The 19,200-nt window shown below is 47.4% G+C and overlaps 1 protein-coding gene across 7 annotated transcripts in view; it reads left to right on the top strand.

Annotated features, from left to right (window-relative positions):
* SECISBP2 (SECIS binding protein 2) overlaps window positions 1–19,200 on the top strand; it is a 303,042-nt gene that overhangs the window by 185,128 nt on the left and 98,714 nt on the right. For all 7 annotated transcript variants that reach the window (XM_029618469.1, XM_029618450.1, XM_029618477.1 and 4 more), the window contains one exon: window positions 908–1,077. In XM_029618469.1, coding sequence (XP_029474329.1) covers window positions 908–1,077 — 170 coding nt within the window. The remainder of the gene's footprint in view (window positions 1–907; window positions 1,078–19,200) is intronic.

A 19,200-nucleotide genomic window follows, 5' to 3' on the forward strand; every position in this document is an offset into this window, starting at 1 on the left:
TGGTTGGCATCATAAACCATGGGTCTTGACTAGTCTGACTATATTCAAGAAAAGGAAATTATCAGGTAAGATTTAATTTCATCTAAATTTTGAGGTGAACCTGGTCCTGATCCTACATGCAGTTTACAAACCTTTGGAAGTTTTTAAACAAACCAGCAGGAGGTATAGGACTGGTCCAGATATCAAAATATAAGTGTTTAAATCTTTTTCTGCCTCCTTCCCCCCTCCCCGCCTGCTTTGCCATTTCTTTTAAATTCAAAGGAGGATCATTTCATATAGGACAAACACTTCAATCTGAATTCATTTTTTCTTCCTTAAGCATGACTGTCACACTTGAGGATGCTTTTCATTAGAAAGGTGAATCACTTTACAATCTTTGTTCGTTAAAAATATTCTAAATGGTTTTAGAATCTCTCTAACCAACCTAGCTACACCTTAGCTTTAAGAGATGGTATTTTTCACTTTCATAAATGCTAAATCTAAAAAAATAAACATTCAGAAAGTGAGGGGAGTAGTGCAGCAAATATTGCAATGCTTATCAGAGTAGAGGCTGGACAAGTTTTGATCTTTGCCTTCATTAATTTTGCTAGTCTAGTCTTGGATTCATATTAAGATGAGATTCCAGTTATGCTAGGATATGCTAAATTGTGTGATGGCTTCTTGACATGGCTAAATCTGCCAAGTTGTCCAGATTAACATCACCAATCTCAAATTTAGAGCTCAGATTCAATTTCAACCCAATTCTATAATTGAAGATATGGAACACTTGACTCACTCGCTCTGTAATCATCAGTGACTTGAGTTTGAGAATTAAATAAAAAAGTTAGTTTTGCCCAATTCTATCATGATGTTTTAATATTGCATTCCTGCTGCCTCAGTTACATGTTTATTTGTTTATTTACCTCAGTTGGTAGTGCTGCTCCAGTGCTTACCAAGGAATCTGCGACTGCAGCCAAACATCAGCAATTAAAACAGGGCACAGTACCTCATAATCCACTGGACTCCAGTGCTCCTCTAGTCAAGAAAGGAAAGCAGAGAGAGATCCCGAAGGCCAAGAAACCAACCTCGCTTAAAAAGGTGATGTACCAAATAAGGGAGTGTAATATAATACAATATACAGGACAAGCAGGATGGTAGTCCTCACATATGGGTGACATCAATGAAACTCTATCACGGAACACTTTTGTCAAAGTTTCTAGAACTTTGACTGACACACTGAGCATGCCCAGCATGGTACTAACCCTGCATCCAGCAGGGGTCTCCTTTCAGTCTTTTTTTTTCCACACAGCAGTTGCCTCGCGGTTCTTAGGAGCTCTGTGAGAATTTCTCACAATTTTTTCCTCATGGAACTTTTTCTCAAAAATTTTGAAATTTTTCCCTGTCCCGGGGTCCCCCACCGACCTCCGCTAATGTTCTGGTAAGTTACCACGTTTGAAACGGTCGGTTCCCAATGGTGTTCTTATCGGTGCCCGACTGCCACCGACCGCGCACCGCCCCTTTTTTTTCAATATGGCGACCGGGTTTCGGAAGTGCCCCGAGTATCCGAGGACTATGTCCATTACGGACCCTCATGACATCTGAGTTTTATGCTTGGGACCTTCCCACGATGTCCAGTGTTGCACTAGTTGTGCTCAAATGACCCCCTAAAGGCCACTACGCCCGCCTGGAGAAGATGGAGCAACAGTTTGCATCTAAGCACTCGTCTCCATCAACTCCAGCCAAAAGTGCACAGAGTCACAAGATTTCTTCATCCTCTACTCCTTCTCCATCTTCATCTCAACAACATCGAGAGACTGATGACTGGCTGTCACTGGCATCGTCCCACTCAAAGGAGAAGGACCATGCCGAGCATCGCGAGAAGCACCGGCACAGACGCGAATCCTCATCTGGTGCCGGCACCGAAAAGCCATCGGCATCAACCTCAACCGAGCCGCCTTCCAAGAAGTCCCGGGGAGAGGAGCCCCCATCCTCCTCTGGACCCGGGACACCGAGGCATTCCCCACCTACAACGGTGCTGGGTGCCGAGACTCCACAAATTCCTGTGGTCCCTCCGACAATGCCTACTGAGCCTCCACACCAGCCTTCCGGGAGGAATTGGACCGGATGGTCCAAGAGGCAGTCCTTCGGAGTTTTCAGTCACCACCGGCGCCGACTCCCATGCCAACGCCTGATCTGGTGCCTACTATCTTGGCTCCACTCCTTGAACAGCTGCCCATTCCTTCCAGACCATCAGCGCCTTCACAACCATTGATCCCTCCTCTGGCATCGATCCCCGATTCCTTGTGTCTTTGGACGAAGAAGAAGCGGACCGTGGCTCCTCTCCTCTCTGGGAACCACCGATGCCAGAGCCGATTCCTGGGCCATCAGGCTTACTCGCACCTTCGCGCCCATCGAAAATACTGATGCCATCGGTATCACTTCCACCGTCCTCTGTGCTGCCACCACCGATCTCGGTGCCTAGACAATTTCCATCGGTTGCCACCTCCTCATCCAGCTGGACTTGGACTTCTTCCTCCATCTGAAGCCCCGCGGGGTAAAGGAGATCCACCATACGACCACTGGGGTGATGACTTCTCTGACTCTCAAGATTCTGAAGACCTTTTGTCAGAGCCTTCACCCCTGGAAGAAAGGCGCCGCTCCCCTCCATAAGACCTCTCCTTTGCCAGTTTTATAAAGGAGATGTCTGAGACCATTCCCTTTAAATAGCAAATGGAGGAGGATGCCAGGCATAAAGTGCTGGAGGTGCTTCAGTTCGTGGATGCCCCTAAAGAAGTAATGGCAATTCCGGTCCACGAGGTTCTGCTTGACCTCTTGCACTGTACCTGGGAATACCCTGGAACCATGCCACCAGCCAACAGGAAAACTGACTCTACATATCTGGTTCAGTCAGCTCCAGATTTTCAAAAGAGCCAACTACCCCACTACTCCGTAGTAGTGGAATCCGCCCAGAAGAAGGCTAAGAGATCCTGGCCTCACTCTTCTGCCCCGCCTGGCAAAGAGCAGAAGTCCTTGGCCGCCTTCGGCCTTAGGGTTTTCCAGCTATACATGACACAGTACACCAGAACCTCTGGAAACAAGTTCAAGACTTCTCTGAAACCCTGCCTGAAGAATTCCAGGAAGGATTGTCTACCATCCTCCAGAAGGGATTCGAAGCTGGGAAACATGAAGTCAGGGCCGCATATGATATCTTCGACACCGCCTCCAGAGTATTATTTATTTATGTATTTATTTATTTATTTATTTAAAGTCTCTTATATACCGATAGCCGTTCGCACATCGCATCGGTTCACAAAGAACAAAAAACTTTTGGGCAGCGCCCTTACATATAACCGATAACAATGCAAATTAATAGATCAATAAATAGAGAGAACTATAAATATAACATACAATAACAACTATATACAAAGCATCAGTAGTCATAAAAGCAAAAGGCATAAATCGTTGGTCATAAGGCATTCCTTAGTCGTAGAGCATACTTAATCATAGGTCACTGAATCATTTAGGGGGTGATTTTATGAATTGGGCGGTGTCAAGGGGTAGGCTTGCTGGAAAAGCCAGGTTTTCAATTTTTTTTTTAATTTGGGAGTGTGGGACTCCATGCGTATGTCATGGGGCAAGGAGTTCCATATAGTGGGGCCGGCAAGAGAGAAGGCTCTGCTTATGGTGGAGGATAGTTTGAAAGATTTGATGGGTTGGGTGCGTAAGGTTCCTTGCAGGGCAGGGCGGGTGGGTCTGTTGGAGGTACGTGGGAGGAGGGGGGGGGTTGATCCAATTGAGGTTGGAGTTTAACAGACTTTTGTGGATGAGGGAGAGTACTTTATAAAGTATTCTTGAGCGTATTGGGAGCCAGTGTAATTCGATAAGGGTGGGGGTAATATGGTCTCTTTTTTTAGAATTTGACAGTATCCGAGCAGCGGCGTTTTGTAATAGCTGTAACGGCTTGATGTGTGTTGTGGGGATGTCAAGGAGGAGTGCATTACAGTAGTCTATTTTGGACAATATAATAGACTGGAGCACTGTACGGAAATCCGAGAAATGTAGCAGGGGTCTAAGTTTTTTTATCGTTTGCAGTTTAAAATAGCATTCCTTTATGATAGAATTGATGAATGGTTTAAAAGAAAGATGATTATCAATAAGGATACCTAAATTGCGAATGTGCGTGGGGAAAATAGTGGATGAGTATGTAGGGGGGATGGCTGGGAGCGGTTGATTATTGGAGATGATTAATAGTTCGGTTTTGTTGGGATTAAGTGCAAGGTGCATATCAGTGAGAAGTTGGTTGATGGAGGAGAGACAGGATTCCCAATTTCGTAGAGCAGTCTGGAGGGAGTCAGAGAAGGGGAATATGATTTGCACATCGTCGGCATAAATGAAGTGCTTGATGTGGAGTTTGGTGAGAAGGGTGGTAAGGGGTAACATGTAGATATTAAAAAGGGTGGAGGAGAGGGAAGAACCTTGGGGCACACCTTGTGGGAGACTGATAGGGTCAGATTCGTTGTTATCCACTAAGACAGTATAAAAGCGATTCTGGAGATACGAATGTATCCAGGCCAGGGCATTGCCAGTGATTCCAATACTCCTGAGGATGTTGAGGAGGGTATCATGATTAACTGTGTCGAACGCAGCAGAGATGTCGAGCATGGCAATCAGGTAAGAGGAACCTGCGTCTGTTCCTCTGAGGAGTGTGTCGTAGAGGGATAGTAATAATGTTTCAGTACTTAATTGCTTCCTGAAACCATGTTGGGTGGACGGGAGAATATTGTTTTGTTCAAGGTGATCGGAAAGGCGAGCATTCACTAACTTTTCAAGGACTTTGGCTAGGAGGGGTAAGTTGGAAACAGGTCTGTAATTAGATAAGGTGTCGGGGTCAAGATTGGGTTTTTTAAGTAGCAGTTTCACTACTGCTCGCTTGAGAAAGTTGGGAACAGTGCCATGCTCGAGGGAGCAGTTAAGAATGTTCGATAGTGGTTTGGCGATCACTTTAGGTATAGATAGAAGGAGTTTAGAAGGGATAGTTTCAGAAGGATGGGATGAGGGTTTCATTTTTTTTTAGGATGTTCTCTACTTCCAAGGAGGAAGAGGAGTCAAAAGAGGAGAGGGAGACTGCAGAGTTGAATGTAGGAATAGAGAAGTTGAAATTATTATGAGAGAACTGTGCTGTGATGGAGGCGACTTTATTTTCAAAGAAATGTGCTAAATCATTGCAGCGATTTTTAGAGGAAATAGCTGGTTGTTGTATGAGAGAGGGAGAGGTTAGGTCAGCAACCAATGAGAAAAGGGCCTTAGGGTTATGTTGGAGGCCATGTATTTTTTTGGCGTAGTATTCACGTTTGGTTTGTAGGATGGAATTTCTATATTCGTGCATGCGTTGGTAATAATTAGTTTTGGTTGCGGGGGATTGGTGTTTACGCCAGGACCTTTCAGCAGCTCTAAGCTGAATTTTGAGGATTCTTAGGGCAGTTGTGTACCAGGGTTTTCTATTTCTACGGTTGGGGTTGACATTTTTCGTTATTAGTGGGCAATGTTTATTGGCAATGGTACGTGTAAGATTGACCCAGGAGGAGAAGGCGTTATCTGGGGATGAGAGGTCAATTTGATTATCTATATCAGAGCAAGCTTGTGTAATGGTATCTACAGAACAGGTTTGGCGATATTTGAAAGATATGGGCTGACAGGGCAAGGTGGGGGAACATTGTGGAAGGGTGAGTTTAGTCTGAATCAGGGAGTAGTCAGACCAGGGTATTGGCCTGCATGAGGGGGGATTGCTTATGTTAATGGATGAGTTGATAAAAATAAGATCTAGGGTATGGCCGGCTTTGTGTGTGGGAGAGTTCACAATTTGTTGGAAACCCATTGCTTCAAGGGAGGATAGGAAAGCTTCACAGGCGGGGGATTGCGGGGACGTATCCACATGTAAATTAAAGTCTCCTAGGATAATCGTGGGTACGTCAGGGGATAGGGAGTTTGCAAAGAATTCAATAAGGGGGGATGAATCCTTTTCTAGCAGACCTGGGGGAGTATAAATGAGACATAGTTGGAGAGACTTAGATTTGAAAAAGCCAATTTCGTACTGATTTGGGATATCACATTTCTGGGTCAAAAGTTGTAGGTCTTTTTTAACAGCCAGGAGTATGCCACCTCCTCTCTTCTTTTTCCGAGGTATTGAGAAAATATCGTAGTTATCTAGGGGTAATTGGTTGATGAGAGGGGTGTCATGTTGTTTGAACCAGGTTTCAGTGACAGCGCATATTTCTGGTTTAGAATCAGTAAGAATGTCATGTAAGATATGGGTTTTCTTCTGGAGTGATTGTGCGTTGAACAAAATAATTGAGATGAGTGAGAGACTGATGGCCTGTGTGCGTGTGAGGGTGTGTATTGGGATGAGTCTTTTTTTGTTGTGAGTGGACTTGTGGTGTTTGGTCTGGTGTGCTAATGGAAAAAGAATATCTGGGTGGGGTCTATACTGATAGGATAAGGGGCAGTCAACAATTAATGGAGGCATAGCTGGACTGTAATGTTGTACTGGAAGCGAGCTGGGCAGCAGAACAAATTATGTGTAAAAAGCCCACATATGATTGAGATAATGCTGAAAGGATAAACAATAATGCTACCTAGCAATAATGCTAAACAATAATGCTAAAGATATGCACAAAAACAGGCTAGATAACGTATACAGCAGCTTATACTGTGACGGCAGTGTATATCACATTTCAATGAATATAGAAAAGCGAAGATTAACGAGCAATGGTACTAAGCTGTAATGGAGAGCTACCGGGGGTTAGGCCGGATACCGAGGTACAATACAGTCCGAGATATAACGTTTATAGCAAATTACTGCCTTGTTCAAAGGTGGTGCTGGAGGTTTTGAAAAGTTCGCTTGTACATGTCCGAGTATAAGGGCAGACTCCACGACTACCTTCTGGGCTGTCCGAAAGGGCTGCTCGAAGGGGCGCTCAAAGGGGCAGGCCCCTTTGTCGCGCTCCTTAGGCGCGCGACGCCGGAGCTGGAGGGACTAGAGTAGTTGATTCTGGGATCTTTTTAGAGAACTCTGAGAGCATCAAGGGTTTTAACAGAGAGACATGGAAGGCGTTGTATATCTTCATTGATGAAGGTAGTTTCAAACTGTACGTCAGATTTCCCAATTGCTGAAGGATAGCAAAGGATCCTACATAGCGAGGTGCAAAACGTGCTGAAGGTAGTTTAAGACCGAGAAACTTGGTACTCAACCAGACTTTGTCTTCAGGCTGAAACTGTGGTGCCTCTCGATGGTGAGCATCGTAGATCTTCTTTGCTTTCTGTCTTGCTTTAAGGAGTAGCTCCTTCGTTTGCTTCCAAAGTTGAGATAACTGCTGCAGTAGCCTGGGCGGCAGGAGAAGCCACTGATAGTGGAATTGGCAGAGGAGGAAGCGGTTGTCGTCCATAGACAAGTTGGAAGGGAGATGACCCCGTGGAAGTAGCAGGATGCGAGTTGATAGCAAATTCTGCCCACGGCAGTAGTTCAGCCCAGTCGCTCTGCCTTGAATTGACATAAGATCGCAGAAATTGTTTCAGCGTTTTGTTCATGCTTCATCTGTCCATTAGATTGAGAGTGGTAAGCAGAGGTTAAGTCCAATGCGATGTCAAATTTTTGACATAAAGCTCTCCAAAATTTAGCTGTGAATTGTACTCCTCTGTCAGAATATGCTTAGGCATCCAATGAAGGCAAAAGATGTGTTTAATAAAGTTTCGCTAACTCCACAGCGGAGGGTAATCCTGGTAACGCTACAAAATGTGCCATTTTGGAGAAGCGGTCAAATGTGACCCAAATGGTATTGTTTCCGTTGGATGGTGGCAAGTCTACTACAAAGTTGGTTGCTATATGTGTCCAGGGTTCATCTGGTGCTGGTAGAGGTTGTAACAAACCCCAAGGACGTCCGGCTGGCAGCTTTTGCTTGGCGCAAACTGCACAGGAACGCACATAAGCTTATACGTCTTTTTTCATGTTTGGCCACCAATAGTACCGCTGTAGCATTGCCAAAGTACGACTCTGTCCCGGATGGCCGACCAGACGGGAATTGTGCGCCCACGTCAACAGCTTTTTCCTTTGATTTCTGGCCACAACCGTCTTCCCAGTAGGTACCACATGACTGGCTGCAAGAACAACTCTCCCGGGGTTCGTCTGGCACATCCTGAGGGGAGAAGGATCGCGACAAGGCATCAGCCAGAGTGTTCTTCTCTCCCGGACGATACTTCAAAATGATGTCAAATCTGTTAAAGAAAAGGGACCGTCTGGCTTGACGGTGATTGAGTCGTTGAGCATGTCTGAGGTACTTCAAATTCTTGTTATCGGTGTACACTACTATTTGGTGTTGTGCGCCTTCTAGCCAAGGACGCCACTCCTCAAAGGCCAGCTTGTTTGCGAGTAACCCTTTGTCTCCGATTCCATAATTTCTTTCGGCAGGCGAGAACTGCCTTGAGAAAAAGGAGCAAGGATGGAGCACATTAGATTCGCTATACTGGCTTAGAACCGCTCCCACGCCAATGTCTGATGCGTCGACCTCAACGATGAATGGGTGATGCGGGTCAGGATGACGGAGGCACGGCTTCTTTTGAAAAGCCCCTTTGAGCGTCAGAAAGGCTGATATGGCTTCTGGAGACCAGTTGGCAGGATTGGCTCCCTTTTTGGTCAATGAAGAGTAATTTTTGATAAAGGAAAGATAGTAATTGGTGAAGCCCAAGAAGTGGCTCAGTACCTTCAGGCCTGTAGGTTGGGGCCAATCCCGGATTCTTTCTAATTTCTTGGGGTCCATCTGAAACCCGTTCTTAGAAACAATGTAACCCAGGAATGGTACATACTCTTTGTGGAATTCGCACTTTTCAAGCTTTGCGTATAGGTAGTACTCACGCAGGCATCTTAAAACTTTCTTCACATCCTCTTGATGAGTTTGCAGATCTTGAGAGAAGATCAGTATATCTTCGAGATATACTACTACACATTGATATAGTAAGTCTCGTAAAATGTCGTTCATCATATTTTGAATGACTGCAGGTGTGATACTCAAACCGAAGGGCATGACGAGATATTCAAAATGTCCATTGCGGGTGTTAAAAGCAGTCTTCCATTCGTCTCCTTTGCGAATACGCACCAAGTTGTAAGCTCCTTTAAGGTCCAGTATGGAGAATATCTTGGCTCCTTGGAGCCTGTCAAACAGTTCAGAAATTAAGGGCAGGGGATACTGGTTCTTGATGGTAATCTCATTCAGACCCCCTGTAGTCGATGCAGAGGCGTAAGGTGCCATCTTTCTTCCCTACAAAAAAGAAGCCTGCACCAGCAGGGGATTTGAAAGGTCTGATGAATCCCTTCTGAAGGTTCTCTTGTATGTAGGCGGACATGGTCTTAGTTTCAGCTACAGAAAGAGGGTAAACTCTACCTTTGGGAGATTCCGAATTGGGTTTCAGGTTTATAGCGCAGTCAAAAACCCTGTGCAGTGGAAGTATATCTGCTGCTTGTTTTGAGAAAACATCCTGGAAAGAGGCGTATTGTGGAGGTAAGCCAGGTTAACGATGGTGGTGTAGGCATGCAAATGAGCGGTGAAACTTCCGCGAGGCACCGACCATTACAGTCAGGCCCCCACCGGGACAATTCCAACGTGGCCCAATTAAATTGTGGAATATGATCTTGTACCACCGGGTGCATGGCCTTTTCCAATACGAGAAATGAGATGGATTCAGAGTGTAGAGCTCCGTTGCGTAGGCCAACGGCCTGGGTACTTAATGAAACTTCTCCAGGAAGTGGTTCCCCATGGATAGAGGACAATAGCAATGGCTTAGCTATTGGTGTGGTAGGAATCCGTAGATGTTCTACTAAGCGTTTCAAGATAAAATTACCTCAGGCTCCAGAGTCAATGAGAGCGAGAGTCTGAAATTCAAGACTTCCGCAGAGCAGAGAGACGGGTAAAGATAATGGAGGAGTAGGAGAGGTGAGGCCTAGGAGAAGTCCTCCTGTAGATCCTAGGCCTGTCAGTTTCCCGGACAGATGGGACAGGTTTGGATGGCATGGCCTGATTGGCCACAGTACGTGCATAACCCCATGCATTTACTAAAGCGTCTCTCCTTGGAAGTTAAATGGCTTTAGCCTAGTTGCATAGGCTCTTCCTCTTCTAAGGGGGCAGACGGTTGCTTGAAGCAATAGGTACAGGTTTAGGACTGTTAGTCCCCGCAGTGGTTTTCCGTGGACTCTCTTAGCCTCCTGAGTTCAGTCTCGAATACGGCGGTCAATTCTCCCAGCCAGTTCCATCAGAGGCCCAAGGGTATCAGGCAAATCACGAGCCACCAATTCGTCCTTTAAGCGAGAGTTGAGGCCCTCCATGAAGATAACACATAGGCATCCAGAGTCCCAATGTAGTTCGGATGCTAAAGTCTTGAATTCGATCACATAGTCGGTGAGCGGCATATTACCTTGCTGGAGGTTAAGCAAAGCAAATCCTGGTAGGTCGTTCAGGATAGGATCTTCATGTTCCCATAACAATGAAGCCCAAGCCAAGGCTCGTCCTTCTAGAAAAGATTGGATGTAAGTGGTCTTGGAGGCTTCTGTGGGAAAGAGGGTAGGCTGCAAAGAGAAATGCATGCCTCATTGATTAACAAACCCTCTACACATCTTAGCTTCACCTGTGAAGCGGGTAGGTGTGGATAATGGTACAGTGGTCTTGATGGTCACCACTGGCAACAGCGGTTCTTTCACTGGAGTTGCTGAAGTATTCAGTTGAGCATGCAACTGATTGAAGGCAGTAGCTAGGCTTTCTAGAGACTTCTGTTGCTCAGTGATCTGCTGGGCTAGGCCAAGAATGGCCTGCAAGGCTGCGAGCTGAGGCAGAGTCCATGGAGTTAGCAGTCTTGGGTTTGTGGCATAGTGTGGACTCTTAGTCGCAGTGGTAATGACTCCTCCCGTGGGGAGGGGTCCCGTGGGGAACCACAGCGATAGGCTAGACTCAGAGAGCAGACACTAGAGATGGAAAGCTTTATTGTACTTCTGTAGATAGATGGTAATTGTGCAGGAAGAGATGGCACTGAAGTCCAGCAAGGTGCCAATATGTTCAGATAGCCTCAGATGGAGAAGTCTCACCCAGATGTACAAGGTTGGTAGTGGCGGGATAAGCCGAACCTGGTGATGGAAATGGAGAGCTGGATCATAGAGGTACTCACTGAAGAGTAGTGCAGGAATCCTCCTGGTAGTTGGTGAAGGTGGGACCCAGGGTCCGTGGTGCAGGATACACTGAGCTGGATAGGCCCTCGAGGAGTGAGTACCTGGAAGCGCAGATGATCCTGAAAAGAGAAGAGACCCCTGAGGAGCAGTTGTCTAATTAGTAGTAGAAACCCCGAAGGGTAGTTGGAAGTGAGAGGCCCCTGAGGAGCGGGTGCCCAGAGCTGCTTCAGGAACAAGATACCCCGGAGGGTAGCGAGGAGTCTAAGCGTGCAGCTTAGAAGCGGTCTGAGTAGCTAAACCCGAAGTCCTTGCTAACTCGTTCGTTAAGAACAGGGTGGAGGCTTAAATACCCGGAGGTATTGATGTCATGTGGTGGGGATGCCCCTGAGGTTCCTGCCATGACGTGTAGATAAGCGTAGGCAGCGTGCACGTGCCCTAGGAGGCCACGGGAAGGAGCATGGCGGATGGGGATGCCCATGCTGAGTTGGAGACGCCGAGGGTTTCGGCACTTGGCACCGGAGGCAGCCATCTTACCCATGGAGGAGGAGAAAGGCAAAAAAGAGGTGAGGCAGGGCGGGTCGCAGCTGCTGTGACCAATGGATGCAACATGTGTATTGCACATCCAGGATGATGGAGGGCATTATCAAGCCCTGGTCTCTGCTATCCCTCATATACATAAGTGATACCAAAATACTTTGAATAGTGAAAGAAGATGTTCTGCTTTGGGCTGTTATGGCATGGAAATGGTTTCAAGGATGATGGAGATTGGAGAGTAGCGCATCAATGCTTCTGTCCCGGGTGTGCAATATTGACTTTTTACCTGATACAGAGCATAAAACTTTTCAACTATGGAATGATAAGGGCTTGAAGTACATAGAAATTGTATCTGAAGAGGAAAATAATGTTAGGCTTTTTCAAAAACTCAAAATATATAATAATCTATTAGTGTATTGAGAACTGTTAAAAACAAAGAGCAGGGCTAAATGATCATTTCCTGTCGTGTAGCCAGATGGACTCAGAACAAATGGGTATAGTATGCTCGTGCTAGCAGTTGGAGACGGATCTGACGTCAGCACGGGTGTATATATACCCCCACAGGAAGCGTAGCAACTTAGTAATTTCCTTCTCCAAAGCAGTTTGGAGAGCCTGCACGCTCGCTGAGCGTGTTTTCCAAATCTACTTTCTACTTTCTTTTTACTAAAACTTCTACAGTACCATCGAGCCCCGCACTCCTGCGGTGATACCCTAAGGTCCCTCCCCCAGTTGAGTTTCCCGGGGTGATTTCCGTGATCCACCTCCGGGGGATTTCCGTGATCCCCCGGAGGTGACCGAATCGCGGCAGGGATGTAGCCCCCGGGCGAGGTTCGGGTGAGGCATACGAGGTGCCTCGGTCCCGGCGTGGACGAGGCAGCAGGTGCATATCCTCAAACGCGGCGGTGACGGTACTTGCCCTCTCCCCCCGCAGCCGGAGACCGCCCGGGTTCCAACCGGGAAGCGCCGAGGATCAGGTAAGGCGTACATCTCTTACTTTTGGTCTCCGAGGAACCGAGGATCGGCGGCGTGGCACGCCGTGGAGGGCGCCATTTTGTGGCCTTGTTCAGGTATTGAGCGCCCGTGATAGGCACATGTCTATGACTAAGCGCATATTATATACATCATTGTGCGTATATTGCTGACCGCTTATTGCTGAGAGCATATTGCATTCCATTGAGCGTGTATTGCTAACCGCTTATTGCTGAGTGCATCTTGAATGCCATTGAGCATGTATTGCTCGCCGCTTATTGCTGAGCATATTGAATACTATTGAGCGTGTATTGCTGACCGCTTATTGCTGAGAGCATATTGAATACTATTGAGCATGTATTGCTGACCGCTTATTGCTGAGAGCATATTGAATATCATTGAGCGTATATTGCTGCCCGCATATTATTGTGCACCTGTTATATTAAGCGTATATCGCTGCCGCTTATTATTGTGCGCCTGTTATACTAAGCGTATATTGCTGCCGCATATTATTGTGCGCCTGTTATACTAAGCGTATATTGCTGCCGCTTATTATTGTGCGCCTGTTTTGCTGAGTGTGTATTGCTGCCGCATATTATTGTGCGCCCATTGTATTAAGCGTATATTGCTGCCGCATATTATTACAATTTTTTATTACGGAGGGAACAAAAGTGGATACATCATTTTGGCACTGTGGCCCCTAGGGGCCTTAACCGTGAGATTGATTGGTCTGTTTTCTAGGATTTTGCATTAGGGGTATTGTAGTCAGTTGTAACATCTGAGTGAGCATTTCCGGTGGCGTATGGTAGTTTTGTTTGATTTAAATGCGAACAGGCATGTGCTTTAGGTATGGACGCTGAGGCGCCATTTTTTGAATGTGGTGAGAGAGACAGCTATTCTGTCCGGGTACGTTTTTTTTCATTATGATTAGTGCGGCTGTTTGTGTATGAAAATTTCTTCTCTGTTTGTGAGTTTGTAATTATATTTATTTTATTTTTGTTTTTAAGGGTTGAAGAACATTTGCTCGATATTTATATCTTGTTTAGATCTCCTGAAGAAGATTGTGTATCAATCGAAACATGTAGGGACAGCTTTAAATGAAACTAGATGGTTGCGTTTCATATTTTATGAGCCCTGTTTTGGGCCATATTATACTAAGTGGCTAAGTATATGTTTCTTCAACGTTTGGGTATTAGGATTTTAGATTTGGGGTAGTTCAATGTGGGAAATATATTAGAATTTGATTTAGGTTTCTAGATTTCTTTAGTGGTGGAATATCACAGTATTAAAAGTATAAATAACTTTTTTCATACATTAAAATAAAGCAATTAAAGTAATGACTTTGCAGCATGATGACAATAAATGATTACAAATAACAAAATGCTTGAGTGACCGATTACGGCTTGCGGCCAATTGAGTGGCGAGAGGCTGCAGAGTGAAACTTTGAGGCAATCATTGATGATATTGTCATCTGCTAGCATATAAGTTGTTTATTACATAGAATTTTCAATATATGGGATTTGTATCCTTTTTCCTCTCTTTTTGCTGAATTGATCATATTTGCATATTATTGTGCGCCATTCTGAAACAGACTTTTGAGGTGGCAGCTCTATCTTTGCGGATCGCAACCTGCTGCACAGTGGTGACGCGTTCCTGTTTGTCACAGGTCAGGAACAATGCTCCAGCATCAGACATGGAGTCAGCTCTCTCGTTCCTCACGGATGCCGCATCAGACCTAGTCCGGACAACAGCCAAGGGGATCTCATCCTCCGTAGCCGCCAGGAGGCAGCTCTGGATCCGGAAATGGTCAGCTGATGCTCCTTCGAAGACACGCCTCACCAGATTGGCCTTTAAGGGCTCTTTCCTGTTCGGTAGCGACCTTGATAGACTGGCCAGCACATGGGGTGCCTCTCCAGTACCTCGACTGCCGGAAGATCGGTTCAGAAGGAACCAGCGCGCCTTTCCAAGGCCCTCCAGGGGCAGAAGCTCACAGCGCTTCACTCCCTACAGGAGTCGCTACCAGGCGCCTCGTCCTCAGGCCAGGAATCAGTCCTTTCGGACCAAGCAGCGCAAGAGGGGAGCAGGCCCGGGCTCAGGTCCCGGCTGCGCCTCACAATGAGAATCCGCCAATTCATCTGGGGGACGGAGCCATAGGGGGCAGGTTAACCCTCTTCTACCCCAGATGGGTCGAGATTACGTCGGACCAGTGGGTCTTCGCCATCATCCGAGAGGGATATTATCTGGACTTTCATCATCTCCCTCCGGACAAGTTAGTGGAATCTTCATGGTCCCATACACAAAAAGGCAGCATTGGAAGCTACCCTGGCGAGGCTCCTGTTCTTGAAAGCCATCATCCCAGTACCTGCCTGGGAAGTGAATTCTGGACACTATTCCATCTATTTCATGGTACCCAAGAAAGGGGGCACCTTTCGGCCCGTACTGGACCTCAAGTCAGTCAATCGATACTTAAGGGTCCCGAGGTTTCGCATGGAAACTCTGCGCTCCGTCAAGACTGCAGTACAGCCAGGAGAATTCCTCACGGCCTTAGACTTGTCGGAAGCCTACCTGCATATCCCGATCCATCCAGATCATCAGCGCTACCTACGCTTCAAGGTTCTAGGCCGCCACTTCCAATTCAGGGCTCTGCCCTTCGGGTTGGCCACGTCACCGCGGACCTTCACCAAGGTGGTCGTAGTGGTAGCAGCGGCACTCAGACGGGAAGGAATCCTGGTCCATCCCTACCTGGACGACTGGCTGATCAGGGCGAAATCACGAGAGGAGAGCCATCGGACAACCGACAGAGTGATCGCCCTTCTGGAAAGCTTGGGCTGGGTAATCAACCTCAGCAACAGCCTTCCCAGTCGCTGGAATACCTGGGAGTACAGTTCGACACCCAGGCAGACACAGTCAGTCTCACTACCAAGAGAAGGTTAAAACTTCAGACGCGTATCCGGTACTTGATGAGAGCCAGTCGGCCCATTGCTTGGGATTATCTGCAGGTTCTCGGCCTCATGGAATCCACCCTGGAAGTGGTACCTTGGGCAAGGGCCCATATGAGACCGTTACAACACTCCCTGCTCTCTCGTTGGAGCCCCCGCTTGCGGAACTATTCCACGCACCTTCCTCTGCCAGCCAGAGTACAGACCCAGTTACAGTGGTGGTTGCAGTCCGACCACATGAGCAGGGGGTCGAAGATGTCCTCACCCACGTGGACTCTGCTCACCACAGATGCCAGCCTGAGCGGCTGGGGAGCACACTGCGAAGAACTCACCGCACAAGGGCGGTGGAACAGAGAAGAGTCAGAGTGGAACATCAACCGTCTAGAGGCCCGGGCAGTTCGATTGGCATGCCTACGATTTGCTCACAGACTGAAGAACAGAGCAGTCAGAGTGATGTCCGACAACGCCACCACGGTGGCATACGTCAACCGTCAGGGCGGAACCAGAAGCCCAACAGGTATCTCTGGAGATAACCCCGCTGATGGCTTGGGCAGAGGCGAATCTTCAGGACATCTCAGCCGTCCACATTGCCGGGAAGGACAACGCCGCGGTGGACTTCCTCAGCAGAGAAAGCCTAGATCCGGGAGAGTGGCAGCTGTCACCCACAGCCTTCCAGAGGATTGTGGATCACTGGGGGATTCCGGACATGGACTTACTAGCGGACAAGTCCAATGCTCAAGAACCCAGATACTTCAGCCGCAAACGCAACCCGTTCTCACACGGAATAGATGCCCTGGTTCAGCCATGGCCTCCAGGGACTCTGCTATACGCCTTTCCTCCGTGGCCTCTGCTGGGCGCCATCATCCACAAGATTCAGAGGCACAGGGGCCTAGTTCTTCTAGTGGCACCAGACTGGCCAAGAAGACCCTGGTACGCGGACATGAGAAGACTACTGGCAGGGGAGCTCCTTCCCCTGCCTCCTCTCCGGGACCTTCTACGTCAAGGTCCCATCCTCCACGAGGACCAGGCTCAATTCTCTCTTATGGTTTGGCCATTGAGAGGGCTAGACTGAAGAAAAGAGGTTACTCGGAGCCCGTGATAGATACACTCCTCCGAGCACGCACGTTTTCCACTTCCCTCACCTACGTAAGGATCTGGAGAATATTTGAAGCATGGTGTGACACTCATGGCACCAATCCACATGCGACCACAATCCCTATTGTTCTGGACTTCCTGCAGGATGGGCTTCAGAAGGGTCTCTCCCTAAGCTCCATCAAAGTTCAGGTGGCTGCACTGTCTTGCTACGTTCCCAGGAGGGATGGCAAGACCATTGCCACGCACCCAGATGTTTCCCGTTTCCTGAAAGGAGTCAAGCACATTCGTCCGCCACTGAAGTGGCCAGTGCCCCTGTGGAACCTCAACATAGTTTTGGATTTCCTCACGGGAGCCACCTTCAGACCCCTCCGGGGCCTGGCTCTCCGTTCTCTAACTTTGAAGATGGTGTTCTTGCTGGCTGTGTGTTCAGCACGCCGCATCTCGGAGCTACAAGCACTGTCCTGCCGGAATCCCTTTCTCAGAATCACTCCAGAGGCTATCCATCTTCGCACGGTTCCCTCCTTTTTACCTAAAGTAGTCTCACAATTTCACCTCAACCAAACCATTTCCTTGCCAACCACGGCAGGTTTGAAGAAATCAGAAGAAGGGCGTTTGCTATGCCATCTCGACATCGGCAGATTGCTGCCCAGATATCTGGAAATGACAGAAGCAGTACGAAAGACGGACCATCTGTTCGTCCTTCACAGCGGGAAGAAACAAGGAGAAGCGGCCTCACAGCCCACCATCGCCCGTTGGATCAAAGAAGTTATCAGAGCAGCCTACGTAGAGGCCGGGAAGTCACCGCCTCTACAAGTCAAGGCTCATTCTACCAGAGCCCAAGCAGCATCTTGGGCAGAATCTAGGATGCTGTCGCCCGCAGAAATATGTAAAGCGGCGACATGGTCCTCCCTCCATACCTTTTCCAAATTTTACCGTCTGGATGTCCAGGCCAGGGAGGACACAGCATTTGCGAGGGCAGTCCTACGTGGTCCTCAGGCAGCCTCCCGCCCAGTTCGGGAGTAGCTTTTGTACATCCCACTTGTTCTGAGTCCATCTGCTACACGCTAGGAAATGTTGAGATTACTTACCTGATAATCTCCTTTTCTTTAGTGTATGCAGATGGACTCACCATCCCGCCCGGCTGCCAGTATACATGGGCTTCACCAATTCTCAAGGTAAGGCATGTCATTTCTTACATGAGAGCGTCCCCTCTGCCAGGTGTCGATGCCTTCCGGTTGGGAGCGCTGGCGGTCTCCAGCTACTATCAATCGGTCAGGGGAATCCTGTTTCACTAATTCATTGATCGTCAGTACACATAACAGCTTTTGCAAGGAAGATTACTGAGTTGCTTCACTTCCTGTGGGGGTATATGTACCCGTGCTGACGTCAGATCCGTCTCCAACTGCTAGCACGAGTACACTATACCCACTTGTTCTGAGTCCATCTGCATACACTAAGGAAAAGGAGATTATCAGGTAAGTAATCTCAACATTTCCACTTCTGCCCTCCAAGGATGAACTTCTGACAACTTCAAACTTAGTCCGGAGGCTGCATGTGCTGCAGTTGCAGACACTCCGCTCGCATTTAGTGCTCATACAGCCCGCGATGCCTGACAGCAGAGATATAAACTACGTGTGCACCAAGCTCGGTGCTAGCAAATAACGGCGTACCAATTAATCTCCAAAATCCTTAAATCTACTGGGACACTATCTTTCATGAAACTCACATTCACACCTGTAATTAGCAATCCACCTAATTCACTTGAGACCCATTTCAATCCATTCATCTCACAAAAGGCAAAACACTCAAACCACACCATACATACACATCCTTCTTTTAAACACACACACTGTCAATCAAACTCAAAACTTCATACCACATGGCCCCACATCAAACCTACGTCATCATCCCCCTTCAACCATTAATCACTAAAAATTTCCCCCATTCTATCTCTTTGCGACCCAGCGGGTGAACTGTCTTTAAGGTATATGTCCAGCATTGTTCTTTGGGGATCAATACCGTGTCTGTCACCACCATGCGCATCAACTTCAATCACTTCTAATACAGCAAAAGTATGGCACGACTCATGACCTTGTTCAACTAACTCTGCCTCCATCCTGCCTTGTTTAACAGCGCTTGGATGTTCTACCATTCTCATCTGCACTGGACACATGATCTTACCAATGTAGATAAAAGAGCATGTACCCCATAAAATATAGCGAAGATCGGTGTATGGGAAAAAGCCCTTTATTAAAGTTTGCCCGACTCTGGCCGAGTTTTGCTCTTTGGTCGAGAGCTGCCTCAGGGGCAATAAATGTGAGCAGGACTTATTGCATGCCTGCAAAGTTGAAAGTTAGTGCAGCCACTATTGAGAGTCAAGCTGCACACAGCAGGCTCCTGTATTTCTTTCTAAACCGGCAGCAGTCACTGTTTCTACTTCTATTTTTTGGCGCGAATTGATCCAGATATGGCGAGATAATC

Source organism: Rhinatrema bivittatum, chromosome 1 (assembly GCF_901001135.1).
Source record: "Rhinatrema bivittatum chromosome 1, aRhiBiv1.1, whole genome shotgun sequence".
NCBI lineage: Eukaryota > Metazoa > Chordata > Amphibia > Gymnophiona > Rhinatrematidae > Rhinatrema > Rhinatrema bivittatum.